This window comes from Lutra lutra, chromosome 3, assembly GCF_902655055.1.
Source record: "Lutra lutra chromosome 3, mLutLut1.2, whole genome shotgun sequence".
Taxonomy (NCBI): Eukaryota; Metazoa; Chordata; class Mammalia; order Carnivora; family Mustelidae; genus Lutra; species Lutra lutra.
In genome coordinates this window covers 123,987,942-124,006,869 of record NC_062280.1, presented here as the reverse complement: position 1 = coordinate 124,006,869, position 18,928 = coordinate 123,987,942, and the positions used below count along the sequence as shown (strand labels likewise).

At 44.5% G+C, this 18,928-nt stretch overlaps 1 protein-coding gene across 3 annotated transcripts in view; it reads right to left on the bottom strand.

Moving 5' to 3' along the window:
- WASF3 (WASP family member 3) overlaps nucleotides 1–18,928 on the bottom strand; it is a 130,878-nt gene that overhangs the window by 40,452 nt on the left and 71,498 nt on the right. For 2 of the 3 annotated variants that reach the window (XM_047722971.1, XM_047722973.1), the window contains exon 3: nucleotides 3,119–3,261. In XM_047722971.1, the coding sequence (XP_047578927.1) occupies nucleotides 3,119–3,251 (133 nt within the window). In that variant the 5' untranslated portion in view covers nucleotides 3,252–3,261. Of the gene's footprint in view, nucleotides 1–3,118; nucleotides 3,262–9,494; nucleotides 9,586–18,928 lie in introns of those variants that run through there. The other variant, XM_047722972.1, reaches the window with a different exon arrangement.

The window sequence follows — 18,928 nt, the reverse complement described above, 5'->3', positions numbered from 1 at the left end:
CTGCGCCCGTCCAGGGACCAGGTCTCTCTCCCCGCTTCCACATCTCATGCTCTCTCTCACCCTCAGCTCCTGTCTCTACCTGCACACTCCTTCACCTTCTGCGAGCTGGCTTCCTCCGCCTTCTCTTACACTCTGCCCACAACTCCCGCTTCGGCCTACAGGGGGCCATCAGTCCTTCAGTCCTGGACGATGACGTTTCAGCAGCAGATCCCGTAACAAACCCACAAATTGTGTTTCTTAGTTCAAGCTTCCTGCCAGCACAGGACTGGCCCAGCTCATCTTTTCAATCCAGATACATGGTATCCCATTCTACAGATCACATCTCTAGTGCACGCTCATTCATCCTTTCTGGAGGGATTCCTAGCATCTTGTTTTAAAGCTCCCCCAGTGATCTAAGGGAGGCAGGGTTGAGACCCACTGGTCTCACTAAGGTCACTAAGCCTCACTAAGCCTCACTAAGGTCAACTGTCTTTGAGGCTGGTGCCCATCCCTGAGCCACTTATGAGGCAGAGCGGGTTAGGTGGACGCAGGGAAACCAAGGCTGGGTGGTACATTAGTTTCCTATTGCTGCTTCTCCTTATTGTGTCAAATGACCACAAATTTAGTGGCTTAAAACAACACACGTGAATTATCTCACAGTTCTAGAGGTTAGAAGTTTGAAATGGAGGGCCCCGGGGTGGTTCAGGGGGTTAAGCGTCTGCCTTTGGCTCACATCCTGGGATCGAGCCCCACACTGGGCTCCCTGCTCCGTGGGGAGTGTGCTTCTCTCTCTCCCTCTGCTGCTCATCCTACTTGTACTCACACTCTTGCTCTCTCTCCCACTCTGTCAAATAAATAAATAAAATCTTAAAAAAAAAAAAGTCTGAAATTGATTCCTCTGGGTTAAATCAAAGTTTTGGCAGAGCTGTGTTCCTCCTGGAGGCTCCAGGGGAAAATGCATTTCCTCGTCCCTTTCCACTTTCCAGAAGTGGTCTGCATTCCTTGGCCTGTAGTCTCTTCTCCCAGCTTCAAAGCCAGCAACGGTGGATTGAGTCTCACATCACATCATTCTGACATGGGCTCTTCCACCTCCTCCTCCCACATTTAAAGGAACCCTGGGATTACACTGGATAATCCAGACTAACACCATTCTTTTAAGATTAGTTAGTAACCTTCACTTCCCCATCATGTCACACATGTTCCAAGGATTAAGATACGGACATCTTTGGAGGAGCCATTCTTATTCTGCCTACTACGAGCAGACTATATGGAAAGGAAAATAATGGGTATGGGGTTTTACTCACAAGCACCATAAACATGACCAACATAATACCAGGCTGAGTATTATTACAGCATGACATATAGCTTGACTATTAAAACTTTAATCATTTATGTTAGTTTTCATCTTTTACACTCCACATCAATAGACATTTCAGCCATAAAAACAAGAGACCAAAGCATTCTTTAAAAACAATATGAACTCAAACAGCAACATTTTTACCCTTCAATAATTTATAAGCTATTTTGCTATAATTACACAATTTATACATTTTTATCAACAACCACTAGCCAAAATCAATTGTAATTAGCTTAGATTCCAAAACACATTTTAAGCAATCTCCAAATTGCTTTTGCCTTAGCCAATGATTATATGTTAAAAATGGAACAACACAGTACAATTCCTTTAAAGAAAAATACTTATCCACAGTGTTCCTTCTTCAAAATTAAAATAAAAGCACTTGAACATTTTCAACAAACATTTTCTTGTTGTTGAGGCGACCGGTATGTGAAATCATGGAGGTTTTCCTAGTTATTAACAGAGTTTTTGAAAAACTTAACTGTGAAAACCTGTCATCCAAAATGCATCTAAACCAGAAAGGAGTGGGACAAAGTGAGAAAACAAGATCATGATATAAATGTAAAAGTTAGGGGGAAAACATTCTAACTTCAAAAAGCTTTGAAGGAAAATGCATTTTCAGGCACATCTGAGTCTTCAGAAATGAACTATTTCTGGGTGCATGGATGGCTCATTTACTTAAGCATCCGACTCTTGATTTCAGCTCAAGGTCATGGTCTCAGGGTTCTGAGATTGAGCCCCTGCTGGGCTATATGCAGGGCGTGGAGCCTGCCTATGATCCTCTCTTTCCCTCTCTCTCTCTGCCCCTCCCCACCTCTTCTAAAAAATAAAAAATAAAAACATAAATGAACTATTTTTCTTGGGTATTTCACATTAATGTTCAAAATTAAAATAACAGAAAGTCCTGGGGCGCCTGTGTGGCTCAATCATGATCTCAGGGTCCTGGGACTCAGGTCATGAGTCCCTTTGGCTTATGGTCATGATCTCAGGGTCCTGTGACTGAACCTCGCATCAGGCTCCCCACTCAGTGGAGAGTCAATACTTCTCTCTCTCCCTCTGCCTCTCATCCCACTCCTGCGTTCTCTCTTTCTCAAATAAATAAAATCTTTAAAAAAATAATAGAAAGTCCTTTTTTTCTTATACTTATATTTGCTTGGATTTATATAATCTACATGTGTAATATATACACAGTACTGTGTATATATAATAATCAGCTTATCTGTTGACTTCAATTAAGAAGTTAGTACCTGCATTTAGGTTAAAATCAGCAAATCTCACTATTTTTTGGCTTTAATCTTCAATTCACTTGGAATATTATTTAATCAACAAATATTTGAGCATCTACTCTACGCCAGGCATGTTACAAAAGTTAACAATTTTTTAATTTATCACATTAAAAAAAAAAAACAATTAGTCCTGTCCAAGCTTAACCGAAAATTCACATTTTAAAAAAAAAAAAAGTATCAATCATTTTATCCTCATTTAATAAGCTTTTAAAAATCGAACACTACTTTGAATCCACACATTTGGTCTTATCTAATAATTCGTAAACTGGTCAATTTTAACTTTACATCTTCAGCACATAAAGTTGGTATCATGAGACCAGTGATTTATTTCACACTGGGAAAATTGGGTGAGCAGGAGCAGGCTCTTTCCTTTAAAGTTGTGGTCTCTTCTTCGGACAAAATTAACCACTGAATTGAAATCAATTTGCTAATGGTAAAATTAACAACATGCCATTGGTAATCAGAAAACAGGTGCTTTAGAAATGAGATAACTTACTTAGACTGCTTAGCTGGCGTATGATAGCAGCAAGAGTACTATTGGTTACACATTCAAGTTCACTGGTAATCCCTTCAGGCAGGGCCCCCCGGCACAAGTGCCGGGGTTCGATGTTCCTCTTCACTAAAGGCATGGCTCACAATCTGAAAATTAAAAAGACATTTTTTTTAAAAAAAGCTCATATTCACATTTTAACAAATTTAGAGTTTTAATTCCCTTGAAAATTGATTCCTTCCCAGGAATTTTCTTTACCCTTTCTATGTGAATCAGCTAAATACACAACAGATGCCTAATTACTTACATAAATTTTATCAATTTCAAAGATATATAGAGAATACAATCCTACTTTTATAGAAAGATAACATAAGCAAGATTTCCAGTAAAGTATGAACTGAATACACGCATTTTTACGTTCCTTTCCTCTCTGGTAAAATGAAAAGAGACAGAAAAGGCATAAGCCCAGAAGTGCTAACGGCAGGAAAGAACACAGCAGCCCCCAACTGGACGAAACCAACCAGATGAAGACACAGAAAAGGCCATACCCAGGTGGAAATGGAGGGAGACAGGAAGTGAGCCCGCTTGGACCATGCCCACCCTCCCCAGCAAAGGCTCAGGAGCCGGAGCTGCCATGTATCCATGAAACAGGGGTTGGGGGAGAATGGATCCCCAGCAGGGATAAGCTAATAAACCAGATGTACTACAAGGATCTATAAGGATGAATATGTAAAGAGGAAAGAGGCTGGCTTTCAAAAATCCATTCGCAAACTCCTTCTCCCTTCCCGGGCTGCTCCTACTCCACCCCAGCCAGCTGTTTTACTTTCCGGTGAATTCTAGAATTTGGACTTGAGACACAAAACACGGCTAAAGATTATGGTAGGAAATGCGCTAAGGCCAAGAGTATTAAGTCAAAGTCTACACTGAATGTAAGACAGAGCTGCTCCCCATACCCTCATTCCCTAGCTCACTTCTCCAGCGAGCTCTTGGCTCCCAGAGCACTGGCAGCCTCCTTTCCACTCCCCATCCAAAGAGACCGGGACATTCCCCCCAGAATGTTGGAAAAGAAAAGATCTACAAACATGGACATTGAGCCAGGGCCTGTCCCTATGGAAAATGCCAACCAGGTCACCCTACAGTTACACCTGCCAAGAATCTCTCCCACACGATTTCCCATCAGCTTTTGATGCCTCAGATCTAAGTAAGAATGGACAGTGACCTTTCAGGAGAGCCTTCCCCAATGTTCTAGCAATTCTTTTCACTTCTCTCCTCAAGAAGTACATTATAAACTAACATAAAATCTCAACTTTTTCTTAAGGAGGCACACGGAGTTTCAAACCTACTGCTTAGGTAACCAATCTACGGCTCATACAACAGTAGAAAATCCAATGACTGAGATTTACTGTCATTTTGACAAGATTATCATACTGCCCAACTTGTAGGAACAGAAATTGAAAAGCCTAGGACATTGGTGAGCAGTCAGATCAGCCCTGAAATGCCAGACAAATAATATCCTTTTTGCTTAAACTACTGTAGTCAGATTTCGGTTACTTGGAGTAAAACTTATTCCCAGCTGGTACAATAATTGAATGGCATACTGTATCTAAAAACTTGGAATGTGCTAAGCATGTAATACATCTTTGTCTTTCTTCTCCCCTTTTTGCTCGAGCATCTAATAAATACTTACCAAGCGCCTACTGCCTACCCAGGTGTTATGGCGAGTCATAAGGACCCAGTGGGGACTGAAAGCAGACAAGGTCCCTCCCCCAGTGGAGCTCTATTCTACAAGGAAGCAAGACACTGATCCAAACACACAGATTAATGAACTCGGGGTCAGAAAACCATTTTGGGGGGCAGAATGCTGAGTTGTCTGCAGAGTCATGGGCAGCCTCCGGTGGGTGCGGGACATGACCACTGACTGAAATCAGAGGGGTGAATAAGGTTCCTATGATAATGTGGAAAATGAAGCAAAGGAAAGCAAGAGTGGGAAAATTTCTCTTCAATTATGCAATGTTCGACTACTTCTGTCTGTGTCCATGAAGGTGAGAGCTCAATCTACTGACCATATTTTTCAAATTCAATCTACTTCATTGACTTAGGTGCATTGCCTACAGTACATCACTTCACCTCTCTGTGCCTCTGTTTCCCCCCCCTATAAATGGGGATAAGAACACTACCTACCTTAGAAAATGAGGATCTAATGAGTTATTACACATATAAATCATTTCAAACAACCTGGCTTATAGTGGCATTCAACAACGTGACCTACTGTATTCATTTTATGCTATCTACAGGTTATTATAACGTTAATTATTATTCCTATTATAATAAAAAATGGAACAGTTTACTAGCTGATGATTTGGACCACAGAAAACAGAATAATAATATTTGTATAAAAATTATGTGAAAGAAGGACACGCTCCAGGAAGGAGTCCTAAAACATGCAAATTCTGGATCTCCAAGTCTCAAGGCAAAAATATAAGATCTACTGTGAGTTGCCATGACTTTCTGGGAGAACGCATTAGAACAACAGGATGGTAACTAATCACAATAGCAACAATCAGAAAATCAGAACTGTCAAAAGGAAAAAATATCACTGATAAACTTAATAAAAGCATAGAGTGTGGAAAGAAAGATACTGAAAACTGATCGACAGGGACTGCAATGAAATGAAGAAAATTAAGCAACAAAAATCATTATGTCCACAAAGAAGCACAGAGCGATGCGGGGGGAAGCGTACGGTGGCAAACACTCTACAGACGGCACAGAAAAGCCAGTGACCCGGATGTTCTAGGAGAATCCAAATTCGTGGGTAGTTGGAAAGCTGGTTTGTGTAACTGGCCCAGGCATGAATTAGCTTTTAAATCATTTCTTAAAAGAGGGATTTATAAGAGTTTGCGGTAAATATAAGATTCAGGAGCTGAATGCTATGCATATAATACTCCCCTCTTCCTCATTCATTTTGTACTTACTCGGTGGGAGCTAGCACAGGCCGTCTCCCACACAGGGAGTGTCTAGAAAATGCATACACGACTTTGCTGATGTTCTCAGTGGGAAGGGCTCATATCCCGCTCTGATACCCCACCCACGCCTGCCCCATCCTTCAGCTTCATATTCCGGACATCCCCCTCTGGTGTCACATAGCGTTGACTTAACACCCCGGGGGTATCTGGCAGCCCCACGGAAGGTGCTGACCCAGAGGCTTGCTCAGGATGTTATTAGGACACAAAAGAGAAAAGCTTAACTCCGTACACGTGTATTAACCATGTCTCCTACACCTGGATTCTGATACTTTGACATCTTGGGAGGCAGACGCAGGTCCCTGGACTGGACAGATTGCTCATCCCAGAATTAGCCAATTCCCAGAGCTAGGGAACTCACCCAGGAGCTCATGTTTCCTATGCAAATCTACCAACCCAGAGCCTCCATCTCCTCTCTCTGCTCTCACACCCCAGGCCATTGTCCACCCGCCCCAACCACCCCAGTGCCAGGGACCAGGCATCTAGGGACAGTAGTATGCCCCAAAGCCCGCTGTAATAATCTGGCCAATCCCAAAACTGCTCGCCCCACCTCACCTATCCCTTCCCACAGGAGCCACAATAAAGGCTCTTGCCCCCATTTCCCTCTCTTGCTCCCTCTGTCTCCAGGTAGCCTCGAAAGCTGGTGCCTCCCCATGTGGCCCCCTCATGATGTGGCCCACCCCTCCTCCTGGCATCTGTAACACTTATCTTTTCACTGGCAGCCATTGCCCCATGTGTTGGCCTCACCATACGTCACTCTCTGTTAATGTACTGTATCTCAAAATGGCAGGGAAGTCTGAGACGGACTCCCATGAGGCACCAGGGCAGCTGCTCATCAGTGTCCCCACTGACTATTCCAAGCAAGCTGCCACCGTGTCTGGGCCTGGAACCAGGCTGGGAATTTCTCCCAGGGTGGACTCTGAGCTTTCTGAACTCCGGGACCGCATCTACAAGTTCCATGTTTTCCACACTGACTTTTACGGTTCCCCAACAAAGCCTGAGCACTGAAAAACCTTCTGCCAGTCGCACACACACCCGCATGTGTAGACAGACACATCTCAATCTGGCCTTCTCCTCAGGAATTTGTCTGCGGTTGTTGCAGCATTTCAGCTCTAATTAACCCGAGCCTTCATTTCTCGTAACCGTTAGGCATCTACTTGGCACTCCCACTCTCGTCTAAATACAAATGACAACAGAGAGAGGCCATGGTACTCTTCCCAATTTTAGACAAATTGTTTTGTGGCTCCTTTTTAAAGTTCTAATTATCTACCAATCACTTTTATGGCTTTCCAATTCAGTGAAAAGTACTCTGACACGTGTAATTTTCCCCAGATGGCCTTTATTTTATCGGACACTAATCTAGTTTTGAACAAATTGAACAGCAGGGTAGAGGTAAAGGAGAAAATGTTGGGTCAGTCATTACTCTTGAAAATGCTTTGCAGTGCCAAAAACAGACATGTAATGGACTAACCCTGTTAGTCACCAACAGACGACTTAAGTACGCCTCTCAACTCCTTCGCTAGAAGAACTATGACCCTTCCAGATCATTCTTCCAGGTTATTCTGTATGCTAAGAAAAAACACCCAAAGATTACTAATCGATGTGTAAGGATTATTAGAGGTTACATAAGGCATTACTATTAAACTGCAGTCTGTCCAGCTTTCTGGGAAAGTTTCAATTTAGAGAGAGACAACCTGGTTCACATAACAGTGAACTAGATTCCAGATGCGGCCTGAAACCAGGCAGAGCCTTTCCCTGGAATTCGGAAGTGGGACCCCACACCCCGCTCAGCAGCTGCTCTCTTGAACGGCAGGGATGGGTAAGTCTTCCACCACAGGAAATGCAGATCGGCAGGGTTAATTAGCAGCAAGGGAACAGAATGACATAACAGACTGGCAAAGACAAGAGACAGACAAGGACACCCTAGATTGTGCAATCTCCCTCAGACGGCACGGCCAATGAGGAGAAGATGCTTCCACCCAGCCTCCCCTCCCCGCCTTCACTGGGGGGTCAGACTTGCCTCCCAGTTTAATGGCTCTTCCAGCCTTTTCTCGCTTCCTCTATTTCTTGCCACACAGGCATTTCCCCTAACCAGATCCTCACAGGTGTGATCCCATCTTGAGGGCCATCTCTTGAGGACCCAGACGAATCCAAGTGGCTGCTAGAGTGGTCTGGGGAAATGAGTGGTAAGACAGGGATCTGGGCCTTGCACATAGACCACTCTGCAGGCAACGAGCAGGCCGTCTGAATGGGCAGGCATGGAGAGCGCTGCCACGAGACTGTGGTGCGCTGGCGAGAGATTTCTGTTGTAAGGGACCCGGAAACTGTCCTGGTAGAGAGAAAGGCCATGATGGGCATAATAAGGCAGACCCCTGGAAGACACAGAAGGAAAAGCATCTACAAAAACAGCAGAGTTGGCTAGCTACTGCTAGTGTGTACTGGTGGCATGCCAGAGGGTAACAAAGTATTGAAAGCTATTCACAAGGAGTTAATAGCTAGAAGCGGGAACATTCAAGCCTTCCTGGTGGGTGTGAACAGGTCCTCATCGTGACCTGTAATGGAACTGTGGACCTAACTGTGACAGCTCTGGAGCTCAGGATGTTCAAGTGCTCAAAGTGCTCTATTATTATGCAGGTCCAGGCTGTGGCTTTCAGGAATCCTAACAACTGGAACAGGGACTTCTGATGGACACCCACGCTGATGCTGACTCCAAACACCTCCCCACTGCCCACCAGGACCCTCCGGAAGCGGTCAGCACACCACTCTAGAGGCCTCCCCGCCACCAGTCAGCAGGTGCACTAGTGGCACACAACCCTTCCCCGATGTCCCGTGGGTGCCCAGTTCCAGGCCTGGGCAGGGAGACTGACAGGTGCTGACTGGGGCGGACAAGTCAATGGTTGATGGTTATGTTCTGGAGGCCCTCATAAGACACACGCTTCTAGAGCGTGGGAGATAAACTCAATGAAGGTTCCGGGTCTGATGACTCTGGTGAAGCTTCTAGGGGTGTGGCGGTAAGGACATGCTGGGATAGCCCCTCTTAAGTAAAAGACAAACCTACAGGGAAGGAAGCACAGGGACTGTTAGGTTGGGTCCTCGGGGCAACCTGGCCAGAGACTGGGTGACACAGCAGCTGCCAGCTCTGAGTGTGGCCCAGAGCTCAAAAAGACTCTGTCTCAGGGCCAGGCTTGGCACAAGCAACATGATGTTTGGGCCATATGACCCAGCGACCCTGGATGGTGCAGGCTGTGTTTGTAATGGTAAAAGGCACATATGGAGCCCCTGGCAAGTTCCCAGGGAAAATCAAATGCATGCCCCCTGGGATTCCAAAGAAGGTCATGCCATCACAGCAAAGAATGGCATACCTTCAGAAAAAGCTCTTGGTGTGTGTATTACCAGGCCCTGGTAGAGATCATGGAGCAGGAAGGGCCCAAGTAGCCAAGGTTCCCCTTGGTGAGTGAAGACTGTAGGTCAACTGGTCCATCAAGAGATGGAACTGGCACGACCCAGATCAAGCCAGAGTGAGAGGCATGGCTGACTCCCATGAGCAGGAAGTCCACACCTCCAAGCCACTCATCACAGCAAATGCGCATTCCATGCCCTGTACCTCTGGTGATATCCTGACTTGTATATCTAAAGGGAGGAAGACGGCAAACATGAGCTGGGTTGACAGGTCAGCCTGACAAGGCGGGGGTGGCAGGGGAGGAAACAAACATGGCTTTGGGACAGCAGCATTTGGGGATGGACCTGGAAGATTCTGGAGAGGAACCTCTTCCCCCACATGAGGCTGTGAGCAATACACCAGTTCACACTGCATTGCAGAGACGGAGTTGTCGCGGCTGAAAATATGGATACTGGGCTGCCTGTCTGTGTGATCAGGGGACTGGTAGGAAAGGAGCAGCAATATCAGTGACAAGGCAGTCTGGATAAAAGCAAGCGGGTGGAAATTTGGGAATGGCCATCATGTGAAGACTTTTGTATCACGCCAACCCTCACTGCAAAGGATCCCACCCTGGAAAAGGTTCTGCATACAAAGGGGACAAGACCCACAGGGCTGTAGCATCAGCCCCCCAGAACTGGCCTGATGGGATCCCATACATTGCTGCATCTGACCAGGGCCCCACTTCTCAGCAGTATCATACACCCCACCACCCAGATGCGGATGGCCCCAGTGAACGCTGGAGTAGCCTTCTGAAAGTACACCGAAGCACTAGCTCAGGAGAGCCTGAAAGGACGGACACCGTGCTTCCCCACGCAGTCTGTTACGTCAAAGACCTCTCTAGGGTGCCATATGCCTAAGAATGACATACCAGTTTAGGAAACCAAGGGGTAGAACCAGGAATGGCTCCACTTAGCATCACTGCCAAGAGCCTACTGAGGGGTTCTGTGCTTCCAACCCTGCACCACCAGACACTGCAGGGCTAGGGGTCGGAGTCCCCCAGATAGCTCACGCTTGGCAGAGGCATGGTCAGGGTCCCAGTGTACTGCACGTTCTGGATCTGGACAGTACTCTGGACTCACTGGGCCAGGGACCAGGAAGTCAAGAGGAGTCCCCCATAAAGGCAGAGGAAGCTGACTGTGAGCAGGAGCAAGGGCTGTGTTTACACAAGGGGCAGGGAGGAACATGTGTGGAGACCGGCTGATGCCCATCTTGTCCGCTTCTGGGATCCGGATCACTGAATGACCTATATTACCTAGTGGGCTAATTCATGTGTGTGCACGCATGCCCATATCCACTGCACCCATCACCCGCCCAGTGATCACCTAACTCATCACTCATCACTGTTAAGTTATTTCTCAGGGTGGGGATTGTTCTCTGCACCTCGTTTCAGGAAAGTTTCCTTACAGGGCAATTTTGCGCTTGCTTCTACTGAGACCCTGGCACAGGACCGGGGTTCTAATTTCTCACTGAGAATTCAAGGTTTTTTCTGACTTCTGGAGCCCCGGGCAGATGGCAAGCCATTTCTCTAGGTTGGCGAGCAGTTTTTCTACTCCATTTTCAAGGGCTCTGACAACCCTCTGAACATGCCAGCGTTCACTCGGAGGACTCAGTTCCACCTTGCTGCTTCAGGCTGGCCCAAGACACACTTCTGCACCCTGGCCATCATTAGAACCTAGCCTCCAGCCCTGTTGCAGTGTCCCTCCCCCTCCAGACCCCCACAGCTTCCAACACCCATGGATAGGCTACCAATGTGTTCCTTTCAGCATGGCAATGTTATTAAAAACTCATACATGGGGGGTGCCTGGGTGGCTCAGTGGGTTAACCGTCTGTCTTCAGCTCGGGTCATGATCTGGGAGTCCTGGGATCGAGCCCGCATCCCCACATCGGGCTCCCTGCTCAGCAGGGCATCTGCTTCTCCCTCAGCACACCGCCCCCACACTTGAGCTCTCGCTTTCTCAAATAAATAAAGTCTAAAGAAAACCCCACACATACACGCACACACTCTCAGTTAGGCTTGAGCCAGCATGTCTGAGTTCGCAGCAACTCGAGTAGCTCACTGCACTGCCTACGAATCACATGTGAGGACGCTCTTAAGAACCCCAGCCTGAGCTCTGCCTCTCCTTCCATCACTGTTAATGCATCATGCTTCCCTGTTCCTCTAACGCTCCCCGATGTGGTCCTCAAACTCTGAACAACAAGCAGTGATGCACATCAACCGGTGACGAGGTTTCATGAAAACCGAAAGGGATTGGTGACTGGCAAGGGATGACAGGGATCGAGTGGGTAAAAATGGGGAAGGCAAATAGCATAAACGTACACTCTACTCTGATTTATGTATTAACCTTAACAAATTAACCCCGCGTCCCTGTGTGTGCTCATTACACTTCCCCTGTCTGCCTTACGGCTGGTTCAGAGGCTCACACGAGAATGTGTGTGTTGGGGGTGGGGGAAGTAACATACTAATGGTACTATTACTTTAAAATAAGATATGTAATATTTTCCCCCAATTTTATTAACTCTACAATTAACCTATACCTGTTCACACTTTCCTATAGCATGATTAATTGGATGTTTTTTTCTAAAAAGTCATAAAAGCAACCTCAACAAATGTTTAAAGCAGTATAAAGTTCTCTGAATGTCCCTTCCCAAACCATTCCTGTCTACACCAAACCATCTGGGACAAGCAGTCATCTTAGCAATCCAAATAATTGGTGGATCTTTCCAGATCTCTAACAGTTACCAATTTTCAGTTTAATTTCATTGTATTCAGAGGACATGCTTTGTCTGAATTTGTCCAAATTTGTGGAGATTTGTCTGATGGCCCCAAAAAAGGGTCTTGGTTCCACAAGGATGTCACACAGATGCATATTCAGCTGTGGTGACTAAGACAATATGATATTCTGAACTGATTCTTTGTAAACATGTTCTATGAACTGTGAGGCGGGCTGGAGCTGCCAACAATAATTGTTAGATTTGTCAATTTCTCCCTTGAGTTCTATCAGTTTTTGTTTATGTATTTGGAAAGTCTGTTGTTGAGTCTATATACACATTTAAGATTATTAAGTCTTCTTGATGAAATAACCCCAATGTCTTTATGTGATGCTCCATTTATCCCTGGACATAATCACTGTCCCAAAGTCTACTTCAGTCATAACTTCTTTTGGTCAGTGTTTATGCAATATAAGTTCTTCCTTTCAACTTTAACCTTTCTGTGTCTTTATATTTAAAGTAGGTTTAAAATACCATGTAGTTTGATCTTGCCTTTTTTTAAAAAAGATTTTATTTATTTATTTGAGAGAGAGAGAGAGAGAGAGATCACAAGTAGGCAGAGAGGCAGGCAGAGAGAGAGGTAGAAGCAGGCTCCCCGCCGAGCAGAGAGCCCAATGCAGGCCTCGATTCCAGGACCCTGGGATCATGACCTGAGCTGAAGGCAGAGGCTTAAGCCACTGAGCCACCCAGGTGCCCTCAGTCTTGCTATTTTATCCAGTCTGACAATTTCTGGCTTGTTATTGGTGTGCTTCGATCATTTACGTTCAATGTAATGTTGGTATGGTAGAATTTAAACCTTCCATCTTGCCAGTGGTTTTCTATAGGTCCCATCTGCTCTTTGCTCCATTTGCTTCTTTCTGTTTTCTTATAATTATTTTGTATTATGTCATCTTATCTCTATAGCTGGCTTTTATTCACTTTTGTTTTAACTTTTTTTTTTTAGCGGTTTCCCTAGGTCTTAAAATATGTTTAACGTACCACAGTCTACCTTCAACATAGTTGTGAACAGTAACTCTGGAAGAGTGCACTTGTTTTCTTCCTCCAATGCTGTGTCCTATGGTGTCATACATTACACTAACGTTATAAATCCACAACACACTGTTATTTTTACTTTGAACAATTACTGTATAAACCAATTAAAAATAAAAAATAAGTGTTTACATTCACCCTCATTTTTCATATCAGGGTCTCTTCATTTCTTTGTGTAGATCCAAACTGCCATCTGGCACTTAGAACTTCTTTTAACATTTCTTTTTTTTTTTTTTTTTAATCTTTTTTTTTTTAATTTATTTTCAGCATAACAGTATTCATGGTTTTTGTACCACACCCAGTGCTCCATGCAATCCGTGCCCTCTCTAATACCACCACCTGGTTCCCCCAACCTCCCACCCCCCCCCACCTCTTCAAACCCTTCAGATTGTTTTTCAGAGTCCATAATCTCTCATTGTTCACCTCCCCTTCCAATTTCCCCCAACTCCCTTCTCCTAACTCCCCATGTCCTCCATGCTAGGGCTGATCTCCTGGCAATAAATTCCCCCACCTTCTGTTTGTCTGAATAAGTCTTTAAATGGCTCTTATTTAAAAAAAAAAAAAAAAAAAAAAAAAAAAAAATTTTTTTTTTTTTTTTTTAAAGTAGGCTCCACACCTACTGGGGCCTGAACTCACTACTCTGAGATCAAGACTCAGCCAGCCATGCACCCTTTACTTTCTAAAAGATATTTTTTGCTGGGTATAGAAATTTGGATTGACAAGATTGTGCCTTTTGTCTTTTGGAACTTTAAAGATGTTATTCTAGTATTATTCTTATCTTTGTTCCTCCATTTGTAATGTTCCTTCTCCCTATGGCTGCCTTCAAGAACTTCCTCTTTATCTTTGGTACTTTGGCAGCTTGGTTCTTGTGTTTATAGAATTGGAGGAGCAGTTCCCATTTCTTATCCTGCTTGGGGCTCTCTGAAATCCTTGGATCTGTATGTATTTCTTTTTTTTCTTTTTTTTTGCTTCCATTAGTTCTGGATACTTCTTAGTACTGTTTCCTCAAGTATTTCTTCTGGATAATACTTTCTTCTCCTTTTAGATTTCCAATTATGTGTATATTACGCTACTGATATTGTTCCATAGTTCTTGGAGGTTTTGTGCTACCCTCTGTACTTTCTTTTTCCCTCTGTGAAATAACAGAAGATGTATATTCATATCTGCCCTGGGTTCCTGGCACAGAGCTCCCAAAAGCTTTGTAAGTGATAAGGGTACTAGGAACATCTTTTATTGTAATACTTGGTCTTTGATCCTGGCTTAAATCCCTTGGTGACAGGAATGTCTTATGTTCTAATGAGGTGACCAATGGTGGATTCCTAGATGAGGACTCATCACCAGAAAGACCAAACCATGATTAGAAGCTTCGAACTTTCAGCCCCATGCCCTATCTTCTTTATCCACTCAACTATCAGTGGACACTTGGGTCACTTCCATATCTTGGCTATTGTAAATAATGCTGCAATAAACATAAGGGTGCACATATCATTTCAAATTAGTTTTAAAACAAATAATTAGATTAAAAACAGACACATGAGAGGATGTTCAACATCACTAATCATCAGGGAAATGCAAACCAAAACCACGATGAGATCTTACCTCAAACCTGGCAGCACGGCTATTATAAAAACAAGCAAACAAACAAAAAAAAAACAAAAAAGAAATGACAAAATGTTGGCGAGGATGTGGAGAAAAATGAACCCCTGTGCATGGTTGATGGGAATGTAAACTGGTACAGCCACTGTGGAAAACAGTATGGCGATTCCTCAAGAAATTAAAAAAAATGCCACCTGATCCAATAATTTCATTTTACCTTGTTGACTTAAGCTTCAATTAGCAGGTTCTTTCCTCAGCTATGCCCAGTTTGCTAACAAACTCAACTCATGTTTTTTGTTTCCAGTAGTTTCCATTTAATTTTTTAAAAGGTTTTGTCTCTGTTGATATTCTCTATGAGTCCATGCATATTGTCCACTTTATTCTACTATATTCTTTAATACACTAATCACAGTTACTTTTAAGTTTCTGCTAGTTCCCACTTCTGGGTTATCTCTGAGCCTGTTCCTGTTGATAGTGTTATCTCCTGACAACGGCTATTTTTCTTGCCTTGTGTGGCATAATTTTTTTTGCTCAATGCTGGTCATCATTCATAGAACACTGCAACTTAGCTAAACAGTATTTCTGCCTGGAAATGGACTTGTGTGGTCTTCCAGCATGCCAATACTACAGAGGAGTTGAATAAACCTACGGCTATCCGATGTAGCAAGCACGAAAATCCCCCAGTGATGGGCTGCTACCTTGTATGTGGTGTAGGGTCTGAAATGCCAGATTTTTCTTAGTGTCCCTACTCCACCCAGCAGTCCCTTCACACCTGTGTCATAAAGGAGTCCCTCTCCACACTCTCACCTTCCAGCAGAGAACTGTTATTGCTTTGTTTCTAGATGTGAAGTTCATGGTAGGGGCAGGGAAAGTTCTTGGTTCTCCTGGTCCAGCCTGTATCCCAGGAAGGGCCTATGGACCTGGACCACGGAGCAGGGCCTCCTCAGCATCTGTGCCTTTCTTTCCTATGGCAGCTAAACTCCGTCTTGCATCTGCCCGTCTTCGGCACGAGAGCTTTCTGTTCCTCATGCAACACAAGGAGAACTCTGTTTTCTGTCAGTGAAAGATCATGGGGCTAAGAAGTTGTCCTCCTTTTGCTACTATGCTTGGCCCCAGAAACAGACCTTTGCTGGTTACAAAGCGTGGACAAAAAAGGGTTTCCAAGCCTTCCTCAAGAAGCAGTAAAATTTATGTGGGTCTTGGGGGCTAGCCAATCTCCCGCCCTCCCAGCAACTTCTGTGTCAAAGGAGAGAAGGGGCAGGATAATAGACGTCCCATCCTGCCAGTCCCCCAATATGGTCATCTCCCACATGGCTGTACCACCAGTGGGGTCCCTTCTAGTCACCAGGCTTGCCACTCATCTTTCTCATGAGCACTTGGTAGAGGCCTGCGGAAAAGAGCTTGTGAGTGTGAACCCCCACTTGTATCTGGACTCCTAGTTATTCTAAACAGATGTGTTAACTCACATTCAACCTTTAAGAACTCATTTTAGCCACTTCTATGGTAGTCACCTGTTCCTCCCCTGCTCTGCAAAACACAAAATAGCTTAAGTGTCCCTCTGTCCTCAAGAGGGCTTGCTACACTTCATCATTCAAGAAAAGTTAATAATTCACAGATCAATGGCTTCTTCTCTTTCTTACTGAGGGAAGCAATGCTTGTTTGCAACTTTTTACATCTTAACTGAAAGAGAAACCTTTTACATCTTAACTGAAAGAGAAACCCTTGTCATCATGGTAAGAACAAGACAAACATATCAGCTTCCTCTTTTGTTAAGACTTTAAACAGCTAACTATAATCACAAAGCAAAAAGAAAGGAAACTGATATTCTCAAGGACTAAATATTTGAGTGTACTCGAAGTATTTGCACGCAGACCCCAAAATGAGCAAACTGTTTTGGAAAAAAAGGAATAACACTTAGTGTGGATCATTAGTATGGGTAATAGATCACTTTCCTGCATGGAATGTACTGCAACGGGCAGTATAAATTAAATTGAAACCCACAACTGTGATCACTCCCCAGCCTGGACTGCAACTGTAGGAAGGGCTGATTGGATCCAGAGTAACTTATATTAACTGCATTAAGTCTTTATGACATATTTTAAAACAGTATTACTGATAGTGACAGCTGACTGTACAAAATCGCATGAATAGATTTGGGGATGGCTTCCTTTCTCCCCTCTGCAGCCATAAAGACCATCCTGTGAGTTCTGAGAGCACGCACGGCCAGCAGAACCTGACAGTGCTAATGATTCTGTCTTTTCTATTCTTGATGTGCTGGTAACCTTTGCTCTGACTGCTGTGTGCCAGGCAATCAAAGTGCTGTGCGAGGTAGGACTAAATCACGCGGTACGGACCACATTACCCACACCGAGCTAGATGCATGTGTAATGCAATAGATGTCTGGCTTTTTAATCATGTTGACTTCAATGTGTGAGTTTTGTACTCAAGAGTGACCCCAGCAGAGGTGGTCCTGGACCCACACTCGTATGGAACAGGGGGACACAGTGCTGCCAAGCCCTTGCTCCGGCTTCCCACCATACTTCCCACTGGGCCCTTTTTATTTTGAAGGGCAAGGGCCATGTCTGTGCACCCCAGTCTCGCAGCACGCTGCTTGCCTACTGACATTCCCCGGGAGATGTTCGCCCCTCATACTGCATTCCCACAGCCAGCGGAAGAGTCTAAGATTCATCAACTCCCAACCGGTTACATTACCTTCTAGAGCTCTCCTGCCTCGCCTCCTCTTTTAGCTCTAAGCTTTAGATCATAACTGGGAGGGGTGGGCTGAGAGGGCGGGGGGAACTGGGTGAGATTTAATCAATAGCGCTTTGCTGGGATAAATGATTATATTTTGCTATTCAGAACACGGTCTGTATCTTTTTACATGATGAGACACAGGAAGGTATGGCGAAACAACGCTAGATTAGGAACAGGGGGCCAGGCTTGTAGTCCCAGTTCTGTCACTAACACCACGTGACCTTGAGCAGGTATCACAGTTAAGGTGGGCCTCAGTTTCCTCTTAAGAAGAAGATATGCTCCCTCCATTCCCTCCAGCTCCGATATGCTGTTTTGTCCTTTCAGTTAGATATTTCACTGCCTTTCAGAAACTACCATATTGGAGTCATCTGCTCTCCAAGCACTTGGTGCATTCTTACTATTCTTTAGCGAGTACCAATACAAAGAGTAAAGAAAAAGAAGACACAATCCCTTTAGGGGCACCTGGGTGGCTTGTTTGGTTAAGAGTCTGCCTTCGGCTCAGGTCACAGTCTCAGGGTCCTGGGGTCGAGTCCTGCATTGGGCTCCCCGCTCACCAGAGAGTCTGCTTCTCTTTCTCCCCCTCCTCATTCTCTCTCTCACAAGAAATAAATAAAATAAAATCCTTAAAAGAAAAAAAAGACACAATCCTTTTACTCAAGGAATTAATGGTTTAGTGAGAGACAAAGATGTATAAATTAAGTTACAACTCAGTATGACAACCACTACATTATAGGTATTTCTCGTACCTGGCAAATTAATTTAAATTTAACTTAATTAGAAAGACTCCGTGGTGGGCGAGGGAGGGGGACACAGCATCACAGACCCTGCAGCACCACGCCTGGCACACAGGGGCTGCTACTCATTAAGCACAGCAGATGGGAAAATGGAGGTCCTCACTCAAGGTTTAAGGGATGCATTCCATCACTTTTAAAAATTGCTAAGCAGCCTCAATAACTATGCAAGTATCCCAGGGCAAAACAGCAGATTCACGTCTGCAGACTAATGTGATGTACCTAAAGCCTGTCAAGTACCTATTTAATGAGGGCATTCTGACGTAAGAAGTGACCACTTGCCTTTTGTGGGTTTTAAAAAGGCACTGGAAGACACTTCAGGTGGAAGCTGATATGTGGGTCTAACTGAAAAGGCAGAGATTCGATGTCTAGGTTGAGTTTTCTTCCCCACCCAGGTTTTCCCCTTTGGCTCCTGTCC